A 14,507-nucleotide genomic window follows, 5' to 3' on the forward strand; every position below is an offset into this window, starting at 1 on the left:
CTATAAAATTTTAGAAAAAATCATAGGCAAACCTTTTCAGGATCAGGGGTTTGATGAATTCTTAGACCTGATACAAAAAGCATGCTTCCTAAAATAAAAAGAAATGATAAATTAGACTTCATCCAAATTAAAAGCGTTTGTCTTACAGAAGACCCAGTAAAGATGTGAAAATACAAGCTGCAGACTAAGAGGAAATATTTGTAAACCACATATCTGATAAAGGAGTCATGTCTAGAATTTATAAGAACTCTCAAAATGCAACAGTAAAAAATTAAACTATTCACTTAGAAAACAGGCAAAAGACCTGATGAGGTATTTCACCAAAAAGGATACATATATGTCAAATAAGCACATGAAAACATATGCAACATCATAATTCAGTTGCGAAATGCAAATTAAGATCACTATGAGCTATCACTGCATATCTATCAAGTCAAATCAATGAAAAATAATAACAGTGAATGCCAGCAAGAATATGGAAAAACATAGATGTTTCCACATTGCGGGTGGTGATGTTAAGTGTGATGGCCGCTCTGAAAAATAGTTTGGCAGTTTCTCAAAAAGAACTCAACATGCACTTACTAAACAACCTAGCAATCATCCTCCTGGACATTCAACTCAGAGAAATGCAACTGTATGTCCACAAAAGAACCTGCATACAGTTGTTCATAGCAGTGTTAGATGTAACAGATAAGAAGTGGAAATAACTGAAAATGTCCTACAGTAGGTGAGTGATTCGACAAACTGTGGACATCCATACCAGAAACACAACTTGGCTGTAAAAAAGCAATAAACTATTGATACATGCAGAACTTGGTTTGATTACAAGGAAAAGTGCACTAATTGGGGGGAATAAAGGCAATCTCAAAGGGTTACATACTGCATGATTTCATCTATATAACATTGAAGTTACAGGTCACTACAGGTTACAAGCTTAGTTTATTCTCTGCATTAGATTTGCATGATTTACTTGTCTGTGTCTCTTTATTAGATGTCATCTCCAGAACAGTTGCCAGAGTTTAAGGGTGCTAGAGGGAGGAGGTTAGTAATATTGTAAAGGGGTAGCCCTGGAGATCCCTATATTAATGAAACACTTCCATATCTTGATTGAAGTGGTACTTATCAACTCTAAACATACGGTAAAAGGACATAGAATTCTGCATGTGCTTTTTATCATTGTCAATCAATTCCTTGGTTTTAATGATATAATCACTGGGGAAACCAGGTAAAGGACACACAGAACCTCTGTACTATCCATCTCTGCAATTTCCTGTGAATTTTTACTTATTTCAAAATAAAAGTCTTTTTAAAAATACAACTAACAAAATAGAGAATGTCCTTGGACAATTAACGTATTTGTGTGCTATGCATGATCAAATTACCACTTCTTGGTAAATTCAAAGGGCAGGAAGACCAGGTGTGTGGCTCACACTGGCCTTCCTACCCAACACTTTCGGGGCCTGAGGTGGATGGATCACCTGAGGTCAGGCGGTTGAGACCAGCTTTGCCAACATGGTGAAACCCCATCTCTACTAAAAACACAAAAATTAGCTGGGCGTGGTGGCAAGTGCCTGTAATCCCAGCTACTTGGGAGGCTGAGGCAGGAGAATTGCTTGAACCCAGAAGGGGGAAGTTTGCAGTGAGCCAAGATTGTGCCACTGCACTCCAGCCTGGATGACAGAGCGAGACTCGGTCTCAATAATAATAATAAATTTTTAAAAGGGCAGGAATCCAATGTATTAATTATACTCCTGGTGAATCCCTTTACTGCCTCATTTATGCCCCAATTCTTATACTCTAGTACATAGATGGCTTCTATTACACTTACAACTCTTTACTGAATTCAATTGAATGATTTACAGTCTATCTCCCTCTATCAGATATAAAACCTGGGTCTGCACCAATGTCACCTTTGAAATCCCAGTGTTTAGCACAGCAGTGATGTTAAAAATTAAATACAGGTTGGTGAATGAGTGAGCTATAGTCAAATAAATTGTACATTCATTTTCAGAAGTGGAAGAATTTGGTTTAATCATCCCACAATGTCTACACATATCAAAACTTTACATTGTACACCGTAAATATATACAATCTGTCATTTGTCAGTTAAAATTTTTAAAAGAAATAAATGGAAGAATGTATGAGTGAATAACTTCAGATAATAGCTATGGGAGTTTGGCGTCTTTCCAGGAAATATTTTGATGAATGATAGCACCTACATTTTAATGACAAGAGCATCTTACTGAGAAGTTCTCAGGCTAGCTGTCCTTGTTCCTTCCCCAAACTGAACAATTCCAAGACTTACCAGCAGGGGGAGGGCAACTCTTTAGAGTTGACCTCTAACTATATACTACTTTGCAGCTGTAGGAGTTTCCTAGGTTCAATTGTATCTGATGTATAGCGTTAACAATGTTTCTAAAGTGACAATTGTATAACTGCTGTTGTTTTTAGTATTGCTGTGACAACACAGTCAAAACAAACTTGCAAATTCTCCATCTGTAATCAGGATTCACCATTTATGTTCTCAACACGACCTCCTCCTCTTCCTCCTCCTCCTCATTAAAAAATCAAATTGTGGTTAACCACAATTAAAAAAAAAAAAAAAACTCACATAACATAAAATTTCCCATCTTAAACATTTGTGAGTATGTGTTTAGTAGTGTTAACATTGTTGTTCCACAGATCTGCAGAACTCTTTCATCTTGTAAAAGTGAAAATCTATACCCATTAAACAATTCCTCATTCCCCCAGTTCCTCATAAGCACCAATTTACTTTCCATTTCTAGAACTATGACTCCTTTGGATGCCTTATGTAAGTGATGCTGTCTTTTTGTGAATGGCTTATTTTACTTAGCATAATGTCCTCAAGGTTCATTTATGTTGTAGCATGTGTGAGAACTTCCTACTTTGTTAAGGCTGCATAATAGTCCATAAATATGCCATGTTTTATCTATTCATGTATCTGTTGATGGCCACTTGGGTTGTTTCCACCCTCTGGCTACTGTGAACAATGCTGTGAACATGGGTATGCATCTACTATGTTCTTTTAAATATGGAATCAATATGCACATCCAAATGACTTCTGTCCCAAATTTTTTTTTTTTTTTTTGAGATGGAGTTTTGCTCTTGTTGCCCAGGCTGGAGTGCAATGGCACAATCTTGGCTCACTGCAACCTCTGCCTCCTGGGTTCAAGCAATTCTCCTGCTTCAGCCTCCTGAGTAGCTGGGATTACAGGCATGTGCCACCATGCTCAGCTAACTGTATTTTTAGCAGAGATGGGGTTTCTCCATGTTGGTCAGGCTGGTCTTGAACTCCCGACCTCAGGTGATCCACCCACCTTGGCCTCCCAAAGTGCTGGGATTACAGGCATGACCCACTGCACGTGGCTTCCAAATCTTTAATTTTTTTGAGACAGGGTCTCACTCTGTTACACAAACTGCAGTGCAGTGGCATGATCATGGCTCACTGCAGCCTCAAACTCAAGGGATTCTCCCACCTCAGTCTCTTGAGTAGCTGGGACTACAGGTGCATACCACCACGTATAGCTAATTTGTTTTTGTATCTTTTGTAGACATGGAGTCTTGCTTTGGGGCTTAGGCTATGTCTCAGTTCTTCACAAACAACTGATGGAAAAAAGTAAAACCGGACCTATTATTTTCTGAAATGTTGTATTTATGTTAATTGCATTTCTCAAAGTATAAACCACAAGCCTCAGAATTACCTAGTATGTATTTAAAAGGAAGAGTTACTGACTGTCGTGAGAGTGATAGGCAGGATTCTACCTATCAGTGGGGTTTGCTGAGTTTTATAGATAGTAATAGTAGAGAAGCACAGCCTCAGGCCAAGTTTCCCCAAGCAGACCATAATTAGGTTCATCCAACCCAAGGAAGAGTGGCCAAAGTGGGTTTAAAATGACACATTGTGTTATAAGAATGAGTGTAGCAGCAGAGTGGCTTATATTCCCTCTTAATTGGAGAAACATCTCAACCTTCTGAAATAAACAGAATATTCTGAATGCAAGAAGCAGAGCCAGAATTGGCTCCAAACTCTGCCCCCCAGCCTTTCAGAACCCTGATTTTTCTCACTAATTGTCTCAAATATGAAGAAAAGCAAATTGACTATATGGGTTTACCTATTGCTTTTCCTGGCTACATTGGAATGGAAACCAGTTGTCTTATTTAGCTAATGCTGCATAACAAATTATATACCCATGTATGGGCTTTGCACAATTTTCTATTCTTCATGGTTCTGCGGCTTGTCTGGGCTCATACAGGTGGTTCTTCTTATGGGCTTTTCTGGGGCCACTTGTGACTCAGCAGTCATCTGGCAGCTTTATTGGGACTGGAGGGCATACAGTGGCCTTAATCTCTCATATGGGGTCTTGGTGCTGGGTGAGAGGCTGGACCTCTCTACTGGATAGTCTCTCATCATTCAAGTAATTTAACCTGGGCTTTTTTTTTCCAGAGTGGTAGGAGCTCCATTTTTGGAACCTAAAGCAGAAGCTACAAAACCCCCTAAGGACACCTTACAAAATGCAAAATGTCACTTCTACCACATTCTATTGGCCAAAGCAAGTCCCAAGTCTAGCTCACATGAAGAGGATGGGGAGCAGAGTCTGCCTGCTGATGGGGAAGCAGCCAAGTCACATTGCAAAGGAGCATGCAGATGGAAAGAGAAAACAATGAACCACTACGGAAAATGGGGAACCTGATGGGAAAAGTGGTGAGACAAGGAAAGGGAAAACAAGGTCAGGTACAGTGGCATGCACCTGTAGTCCCAGCTACTTGGGAGGCTGAGGCAGAAGGATTGCTTGAGCACAGGAAAAAGGTAATAGAAAATAGAGTTGACAGTGATGTGACATCTCCTGGGTAGGTGATAAATAAATGTGCCAAAGTATAAAAGCACTTAACACAGGAATTATTTATACCTCAAATGAAGAGAAACTTCATATGAGACACAATTCCAGAAGAGGAAAACAGCCCGGGTATCATGAAAAGTCTGAGGACAACCTCAATCCATCCTTTCTCCTACCCCTAACCTGCCTTTCAGCTTCAGAAAAATTGGTAAGTTACAAAATGTTCCTCCCTGACACTGTAGTTTAAAGGAAGAAATAAACAACTCAGACACAATTGGGAGATGGTCATCTATCCACCTCGGTTTAAAATAGAATGTGGATCATGAATGACATAAAAAGAAGCGGTATTACACTCAGTAAATATAGTATAGGGTTAAAACAAGGAAACAAAGAAAGGAAGAGAGGGAACAAGAAAGGATGGAATGAAGGAAGGAGGGAAGGAAGAAACAGAGGGAGAGAGGAAGGGAGAAAGGAAAGGCTCATTCTATCTGCTCCACTTAGAAGAACATAAAGGTCAAAGAACGAGAATAAACACTGAAAAAAAAATGTTTCGTGTTATTCAACAGGTTGACAGGAAGGAACACAAATTCAATAAATAAAAAGAAGCTCAGAGAAGAAACGATAAAAAAACAGAAGAAGGTTTTAAAACAGGGAATGCCAGGTCCCAAGAAATAAAAACATAGAAATAATAAACTATAAATAGCAGGTAATATAATAAGCATTGATAAAACTGAAAGCAATGGGACATATCAGAATGTTTGAGATATTGCAGTGATTAAAAATATTTTTAAAAGAGATTAATGTAATAATCAAGAAGCTAACAAAGAAGGCAGAACGTTAACTGTTGTGGGTGGCCTGAATGCTTGTTATTTTCTTCCTTATACTTTATGGTATTTTTTTAAATTTTCAAAATAAAAATAAAATCTATACACAGGAAAATCACTATTATTTTTTAAAAGGGAGGTGGGGAGGTGTTGGGAGGGGTCAGAAACTGACACGTAAAACATGGAGAGCTTAGTAAGGAAATAAAAACAGGAAATATAAACCAAACACTTATTAGTCCTGTTCTGCAGTGAAAAGAGCTGAGAGAGCCAGAGGGAGCAAAAGAAACGGGGTAAAGACAACAGAAAAATGGAAAGATGAGCATATTCAAGAAGAGAGGTGGAAGCAGTACAGAGGCAGGAATTACAGGTGTGTGTGTGTGTGTGTGTGTGTGTGTGTGTGTGTGTGTGTGATTTGAGAAATAAAGCCTTGTAGGAAGTGATGCATCTGGTCTGAAATGAAAAGGGACTAGAAAGAAAATGGGCAGGTTAGAACTCAGAAATGCTTGAAAGTGGAAAAGAAGATGATAAAAAACAAATGTCTTGGGGCTTCCAGGGACCTGATGGGATCTTATCCTACAGAGAACACTAACCTCTTAAGGAAACTGGGAAGTTCGTAGAAGCTGTGCTATCTAAACATTTCCCAGCCTGTGATCCTATGAGAAAAGAAAAATAGCTCAGAGCAGCCTGAGCTGTATGAGGCATGTAGAATTTATCAGGCCCAGACAGATGTGAGTGTGAGGCTATAGTCTTACCACCCACCTCCCGCCATGCCTGGGAGCAGTTGTTTAAAGGCATTTCATTCCTGATTAGCTGCCTCACTCATTATCCTTACCTGCTTGGAGTTTGTGATGAAAAGAGCAATGTATAGCCAATCAATAGCTTATGTTATTTTGATGTAACTTCTTGGTAAACAATTTAGGAATTGCCTCTTTTTTTCTTTAAATACTCACTTGTAACTGCACTAATTGGAGCATATATTTAGGGCAAACTTGAATCCATGCCCCTGGGTTACAATTCTCAGAATAGGCCCAAGTAAATTCTACTTATATTAAGTTTGCTTCAGTTTCTTCATTTAGGTCAACATCTGTTACATTTGCTTAGATGGTATACTTTGATCATATTCCTGAAAACTGTAACCCTGATGACACTTATGTGTACCATTTCACAAGTGTAACCACCTGATGGGTTCTTCCTGCCTACTGACTAGACAAAACCAATTCACTGAGACTTGCAGTAAAGAAAGCATTTAATTAATGTTAGGCTAGCCACATGGCTCAGAGGTTAGGATTTTTCAAGGATGGTTTGGTAGGCATGGGACTGGGGAATGGGTACTGCTGGTTGGTTGGAGATGCAGTTGTGTGAAAACAGTCCTCATGCATTGAGTCCACCTCTGAGTGGGAGACCACAGGACTGCTTAAGTCATCAGTCATGGGTCCAGGTGAAGTCAGTCAGTTGCCAGAATGCAAAAATCAGTAAAATGTATCAAAAGACCAATCTTAGGTTCTACAATAGAGATGCTATCTATAGCAACAATCGAGGAAGTCACAAATTTGCTTCATTGGATTGAGTGAAGATGGCCAGCCTGTGAGGCTAGAAGAAAGATAAAGTCAGCCATGTTAGATTTCTCTCACTGTCATAGTCTTTGCAAAGGCAGTTTCACAGGGCTACAGCTCAATACTGTGGACTTTTTTTTTCAGTGATTGTAACTCTCATTTGGCATTTTAGCATATGTATTAGTCCATTCTCACACTGCTATAAAGATATACCTGAGACTGGGTAATTTATAAAGAAGTTATTTAGTTGGCTCACAGTAATGCAGGCTGCACAGGTTTCTGCTTCTGGAAAGGCCTCAGGAAACTTACAATCATGGCAGAAGGGGAAGGGGAAGCAAGCACGTATTAACATGACCAGCAGGGGAGAGCAAGAGCAAAGTGGGACGGGCTACACACTTTCAAACCGGATCTCATAAGAACTCACTTGTGAGAACAACAAAGGGAAGCCTGCCCCCGTGATCCAGTCGCCTCCCAGTGAGCCCCTCTTCCAACAGGGAGAATTACAATTTGACTTGAGAGTTGGGTGGGGACGCAGACCCAACCATGTCGGCATATATTTCATCCAGAGATAGATTCCTTTTCATGTGTTTCTCATCACTGTGTTTGTCTGTTTGCGTTGCTATAAAGGAATGCTGGGACTGGGTAATTTAAAAAGAAAAGAGATTCTTTACAGTTCTGCAGGCTCCATGGCACCAGCGTCTGCTTGGCTTCTTGTGAGGCCTCAGAAAGCTTCCAATCATGGCAGAAGGCAAAGGGGAAGCCAGCATGTCACATGGCAAGAGAGGGAGCAAGAGAGAGAGGGAGGAGGTGTCATGCTGTTTTAAACACCAGCTCTTGTGTGAACTCAAAGTGAGAACTCGTTACCACCAAGGTAGCATGAAGCCATTCATGAGGGAGCCACCCCCATGACCAAAACACCTCCCACCAGGCCCATCTCCAGCATTAAATATCACATTTCAACATGAGATTTGGAGGGAAATAAAACATCCATTTCATACAGTCATGTCTCCAAAGCCATCTGTTATTTCTAGCATAATGTTTGGCACATAGGAGTTGCTCAGTAAAAAATGTCCAGATGAATGAAAACCAAAGGTACAGTCACACCAAACACCCACTTAAGATAGCTAAGGAATAACAGGTTACAGAAATACAGGCAGATAACAATTTCACAGTAATTATTCTCTGCCTCTGTAGTTTTTAAGTGCTAAATAGCTTTGAAATCTACTGTCAACCCTGAACTGGGGAAATCTATTCCAGTGCCAATAAAGTGTGCTGTTGAGTAAAACTGCAGAGATAGCTTATGAACAAGTACCCAGACATAGGACCCACAGATTTGCCATCTTGCTTCTGTTTAGACCTTAATATAGTGGGTAACTCACCAAAACAGACAGTGACATTGTGTCAAGATATAGAATAAAACAGAGAATCCAATATTGTAGGTGTCATCAGAGATTTTCTAAACTGTGAAAATTTGAACAAGATCCACTCATTGGACTGAGAAAATTTCAGTCTCGTTTAAAAACCTTTAGAGTTTTTAGTAAATTGTAAACTTTCACTTCTGAGATCTCTGTTTTATTTCCTTTATGTCACAGCCAGCACAATGCCATCTAAGTATATGCATAAATTTTTTTGATAGTGAAAAATATCTGAATATTGTGTGGCAAAACTATGAGACACTGCAAAACATGAATTTCTGCTATATTTCTTACATTGTTTTGTATCTCTATGTGAAACTCAAAGTATATTCCATTCTGAGTTCTGAATTTCTGACATATAATTTAAAATATGCCATTTTAATTAAAATCCTAAAATCATCCCTTGAATTGAGAATTTACAGACAAGTAAAAAGTTAAATTTAAAACAACAGCATTGGGTAGGATGAAAGAGACTTCTTTTATGTTCTTTGCTTTTGACATCCCACGAGTATAATGCCTCGTTCAGAGATTCTTCTGTTTCTTGTAGACTAAAACATAGTTCACGTATCTATGAGTTCTGGTAGGGATATGATTTCTAGCAAATATTTTTTTCTTCAATCACTATAATGAAGAGCATAAATACAAAAATTTCAAATTAAAAGAATCCACGGAAGTTCCAAGTCTGGTTCCAGACCATTCTAAATCCTAAAGACTGTGCTGGTCATTTGTTTTTACCTGGAAGTATGATTAAATATAACTAAAATACCAAGAGCAAGGATATAGGTCACAGATCAGAAATGTTTATTCTATGAACCTGAAATGAACTTTGTATTTTTTGGCCTTCCAACAATACAGCTGTGGTTAACCATCAACAACCCTTGGACTCAGTTTCATGTCTGCAGAGAAGCACCGCCGCCCATGACCCTGCCCATCCTCCACACACATAGCCACATAGGAAAGCAGCCAGGGTTCTGTATATATGTTTTATTTGAACATCCACATTTCTTACCTTAGAGACAACTCTATTCTGTACACTTTTTTTCCTCTCTCTCTTACAATATTGAGACTGGCCAAAAACCAGGGAAATGTCCTTGGACTGCAGCCATTATAAAATTTTACTTAATGCTTATGAAAGCACCCTGTGATAAGCTTCAGCATGAAGTGCAATCACCACATTCAGTTTCAAAGTTCAAATGCCCATTCATATGATGGGTAAACATCTACCATAGTGCAAAGGAGGACAGTGATTGTGGGTAATGACAGAAGAAAAGTGAAGTAGGTAACAACCTTTCCCAGAGGACATGGTGGTCCCTGTTCCATACCCAGCTTGTCTCCTTTAACAGGACTGGCCAACTGACCTAAGAGTCCTTGTAGTCTACGCAGCCACTTCCCCTGCTGGAACGTGAGCATCTGCCTTCTTCTCCCTAAGGTTTGTCCTCTTTTCTCTGATTCTTGGAAATATTTTTACATTCTGCCAGGTTCTTTGTTCTTTCATGAATGAACTGATGGAAACTTTCTATGGAGGTTACTTACCTCACTTAAGAAGTACTGACTTGAAGCATGGCAGTAGAATTCAGGATAAATTAAGGTTTCACTTTGCATTTGAAAAGCAAAGAACAGCCTTTATTGAAGAAAGTAGGATAAAGACATTTATCCCACTTTGAATGGCAAATGGGAATTTATCCTACTTTGAATGGTAAATGGTAAATGGGAATTTACCATTCAAATTGGGGGAGTAGAGATCAGTCATATTTACCATTTTATCAGATTTAAACTGATTTTAAAAAAACACACAGATTTAAACAGATAAAATGGCAAAAGGAGGAGTCTCTTTCAAGAAAAGAAAAAAGGAATACTGTATAAGAACCACAAAAAAAAAGCTAAGGAGCAGATGTAGGTGGTCTTTCCTTAAGAGTCAGCATAGAATGTAGAGTCTGACATTTTCTTTAAGAATAGATTATTATAACAAAGCAAGAAAACTATCTGCACATAAGTTGGTCACAGTGACACTTGTAGAAAATATAGGTAGCTATAAATGGGAAAATGTTAAAAATGTATCCAGCCAAGGAATATTAGAAGGTCCCTTCTTTGCCTTGCTCATCTGAAAAGCTCCAATTCACCCTTCAAGCCTTAGTCCCAAGGCTGGGAAGCCACTGCCTCTACTACCGAGAGGCATCCAATGTCCCTTCTGTGCTGCCTGCCACCCTTCCTGTGGCTTCACGGTAACATCTATCACTCTTTAGGGATCATTCACACTTCTGCTGCCTCTTCTCCCTAAGACAGTGAAAACTGTCACTTGTTCTTTTCTGTATTCTTGGTGTCCAGCAAAGGGAACAGGCATCTATCCATTTAATTAAGCTCTGCTAAGATGCTTTGAGTTAAATTGTGTATGTTTGTGTGCTGGAAGAATATATAAAAATCAGTGAGACACTTCTACAAGGACAGAGTAGATATCCTTCTGCTAAATGAATATAAAAATTCTGGATATTATAATAAAACACAGCAAGACTCTTAACAGTAGAGAGAAAATAGACAGGCTAGGAACATCGGGGCCCAAGGAACAACACTGTGATGAGTTCCCTGCATTTTCTTTTCAGCTCAAATATTTCCAACTTGGAGCTGAAAACGTCAGCAACCTGGAAATGTCAACAAATGCAGGGGAAAGAAAAAGCCCTAAAAGAGTCCCGTGCTCTTTCTCCTGCCAATCGACCAGAAAGGGTAGCCAAGCAAGAGTAAAGATGGCTCTACTCCAACCAAACACCATGGAAAAAACACAGCCCCACCCATACCAGGAAATGCTGAGTGAGGAGCCTAGACCTACACTCTCACCAAGCTGTAAAGAGGTGTCCCAACTCTCCTACCAGAGTGGTGCTGGAGAAACCTGTATAGGCCACTGGGAATTTCATTCCCACCTGGTGTAATAAAGCCCTTCCTGGTCACTCCTGTCCCACAGCATCCGTAGAGATTCCCAGGTTGCAGCAAACGGTGCCCCGCACATCCCTGCCAGGGAGGAATCAATAGAGGCCTAATGGGAAACTGAATTCTCACCTTGCCCAGCAGTAACAAGGGGACCCTGTCACTCCAAGTGTCAAGGGAGGCTGAGAAGGGAACCCGGACTCTAAGTCACAGCTGGTAATAATGAGGCAGTGCTCCCAATTCCCCTGCTGTGGTGGTGTCAGAGAAACTTGACTAAAGCAGAAGATTTACATAAGATCTACAGTTTCATAACATAATACTTAAAAATATCCAGGTTTCAATCAAAAATTATTCCACACACCAAGAAACAGGCAAATCTTTCTGAATGGAAAAAAGACCATCAGCAGATGCAAACAATGAGGTGACAGATGTTGAAATTATCTGATAAGGATTTTACAGCAGCCATCATAAAAATGCCTCAACAAGCAAGTATAAACATACTTAAAACAAATAAAAACATAGAAAGTCTCAACAAAGAGACAGAAAGTCTCAGCAAATAGAAAATATAAAGAAAAACCAAATGGAAATTTTAGAAATAAAACATACAATAACTAAAATATAAAAATCAGGAATAAATGGGCTCAATAGCAGAACAGATTAGACAGAAGAAAGAATTAGTGAGCTTTAAGACAGAAGAGTAGAAATTACCTAATCTGAACAGCAGAGAAAACAGACTGAAAAAAATATACAGAGCCTGAGGAAACTGCAGGACTAAAAACAAAAATGAAACTCCCTAAATTATTACATAATTTTTGGTTGCAAATTGTATTTTTCAAAGGTCTTTGCAGCTGGCCTTTAGGTTGTTGAAGAATGGTCATACGAAGAACATATAAAAATCTTTGGTGTATAATATTATACCTACATTGGACCTAGGTAGCCTAAAAGTTAATGAAATCTTAGACGGTTCACAGGTAGGGACAAAAAGGTACAGTCAAGGTAGTAATCAAGGTCATTGTGTCATTTGTCATGTCCACCAAAAAGATGTGAGGTGATTGGTGACATGTTCTCTTTAATCTATGGAACTTCAAAATGAACCGCTCAACAGAGAACAGCTCTGCAGCTGCTAGAGTAAGGCTTGTGCACAGAGAGAAACACTCCCACCATCTCGGTAAAAAACGGCACCTTGCATGTGCTGACCGGTGCTCTGAAGTTTTGCCAAGATAAGATACAATTTTAGCAGTCTAAAGGGCCACATTTAAAGCCATTTAAACCTATGTTAATTACCAGTAAGCAAGATGGGAATATATTTTTTCATACAGAGTAAGATTTTATAATAGGCAAGTATAGTCAAAGATCTTTCCTCAAAGTTGAACTCATTTGAATCATTAAATCTAAAAAAATCCAATCAAAAAAATTAGAAAAGAAAAAACAAAAACCCAAGATTAATAATTTGGCTTTAGAGGGGATATACAGCAAAGACTGAAAGAGTGTCTCAGAAATATTTTGGCTTCTGTTAATTTTTTTTTTTTTTTTGATTAAAATGAAAAGAAATGAAACTCCAAGTTAAAAGAAATCCTAACCACTTTAAAATTCTCATCACGTAACATGAGCTAACCCAATCCTACCGACAAATCTACTGTTTGCCCAATACATCAAGGTTTATTACCAACAGTAAGATTCAAATATCTGGTATCCAGACAATGTTCACAGCTACTTCTCCCTTAAGAGAAGCAAAAAGGCAGTTTTAGATGTGGTCTGTTTTTATTCCCCCAAACTTGATGGATGTATACAACGCTTACACATTCAAATATGTGCAAGATTCAACAGGAACACTCTCTCACTGCTGTGCTGAGTATGCAAGTTTCCCTGAGATGTCCATATCACCGAGGGCTCCGTTCTAACTCTGGTCGACAGTTTCCGAACAATGCAATAGTGTGGATAGAGGACTGTATAAAATATAGGTTCTCTCAAAAAGATTTATGGTGTTTGGGAATTAAAAAAATATCAGTCATCTTGGCTAAAGGTTAGCAAATGTGTTTTCAGCTTTAAAATGTCTGAAACTGGCTCTTTTCTTTGTTGATAGAAGCTGAGTCCAGTGATGTGTTCAACATCTGTGATTCGTGCTCTGTGTAACATTAACAACTCTTCAACCCATGAGGATTCATGCTTCCCATGCTAGGAGAATAGGAAATATAAAAGAAAAGTTACCAAGAGAACACTCAGTTCACTTCTATAAGCGCTCTATCTCCCCAGTTTAATCACTTATGAGATTTCAGCTCTGAAGTGGAACATGCCACGTGATTTGTTAGGCATTATCTCTCCTCTTGAGCAGCTGTCCTTCTAATACATACCATGCATGTCTGTTTAATTAGATGTGTAAGTTTGGAAAAATATATATATACCTGGAACAGATGATCATGCATTACATGGGTTTAAGAAACTTCAATGGTGTGGGATTTAAAAAAAAAAGTGAGAAAAGAAATTACATGGCATGATAGAAAGAATATGGGAATTAATGTAAAGAATCTGGTTCTCAGAATGGCTACTATAAAAAAGTAAAAAAACAACAGATGCTGGTAAGGTTGCAGAAAAAAGCAATGCTTTTACACTGTTGGTGGAAGTGTAAATTAGTTTAACCACTGTGAACTAAAGACAGTGTGGCAATTCCTCAAAGACCTAGAAGCAGGAATACCATTTGGCCCAGCAATCCCATTACCGGGAATATACCCAAAGGAATATAAATTGTTCTGTTATACAGATACATGCACACATATGTTCAGTGCAGCACTATTCACAATAGGAAAGACATGGAATCAACTTATATGCCCATCAATGATAGACTGGATAAAGAAAATGTGGTATATGTACACTATGGAATACTATGCAGCCATAAAAAGGAACAAGATCATGTCCTTTGCAGTGACATGGATGGAGCTGGAGGCC

General features: G+C 38.8%; 1 protein-coding gene across 2 annotated transcripts in view; it reads right to left on the reverse strand.

Annotated features, from left to right (window-relative positions):
- Positions 1 to 9,612: 9,612 nt before the first annotated feature.
- ENPP1 (ectonucleotide pyrophosphatase/phosphodiesterase 1) overlaps positions 9,613 to 14,507 on the reverse strand; it is an 86,635-nt gene continuing 81,740 nt past the window's right edge. For both annotated transcript variants that reach the window (XM_021670842.2, XM_064360678.1), the window contains one exon: positions 9,613 to 13,739. In XM_021670842.2, the coding sequence (XP_021526517.2) occupies positions 13,569 to 13,739 (171 nt within the window). In that variant the 3' untranslated portion in view covers positions 9,613 to 13,568. The remainder of the gene's footprint in view (positions 13,740 to 14,507) is intronic.

This window comes from Aotus nancymaae, unplaced genomic scaffold (assembly GCF_030222135.1).
Source record: "Aotus nancymaae isolate 86718 unplaced genomic scaffold, 86718_ANA_hifiasm-v0.15.2.pri h1tg000040l, whole genome shotgun sequence".
Classification (NCBI taxonomy): domain Eukaryota; kingdom Metazoa; phylum Chordata; class Mammalia; order Primates; family Aotidae; genus Aotus; species Aotus nancymaae.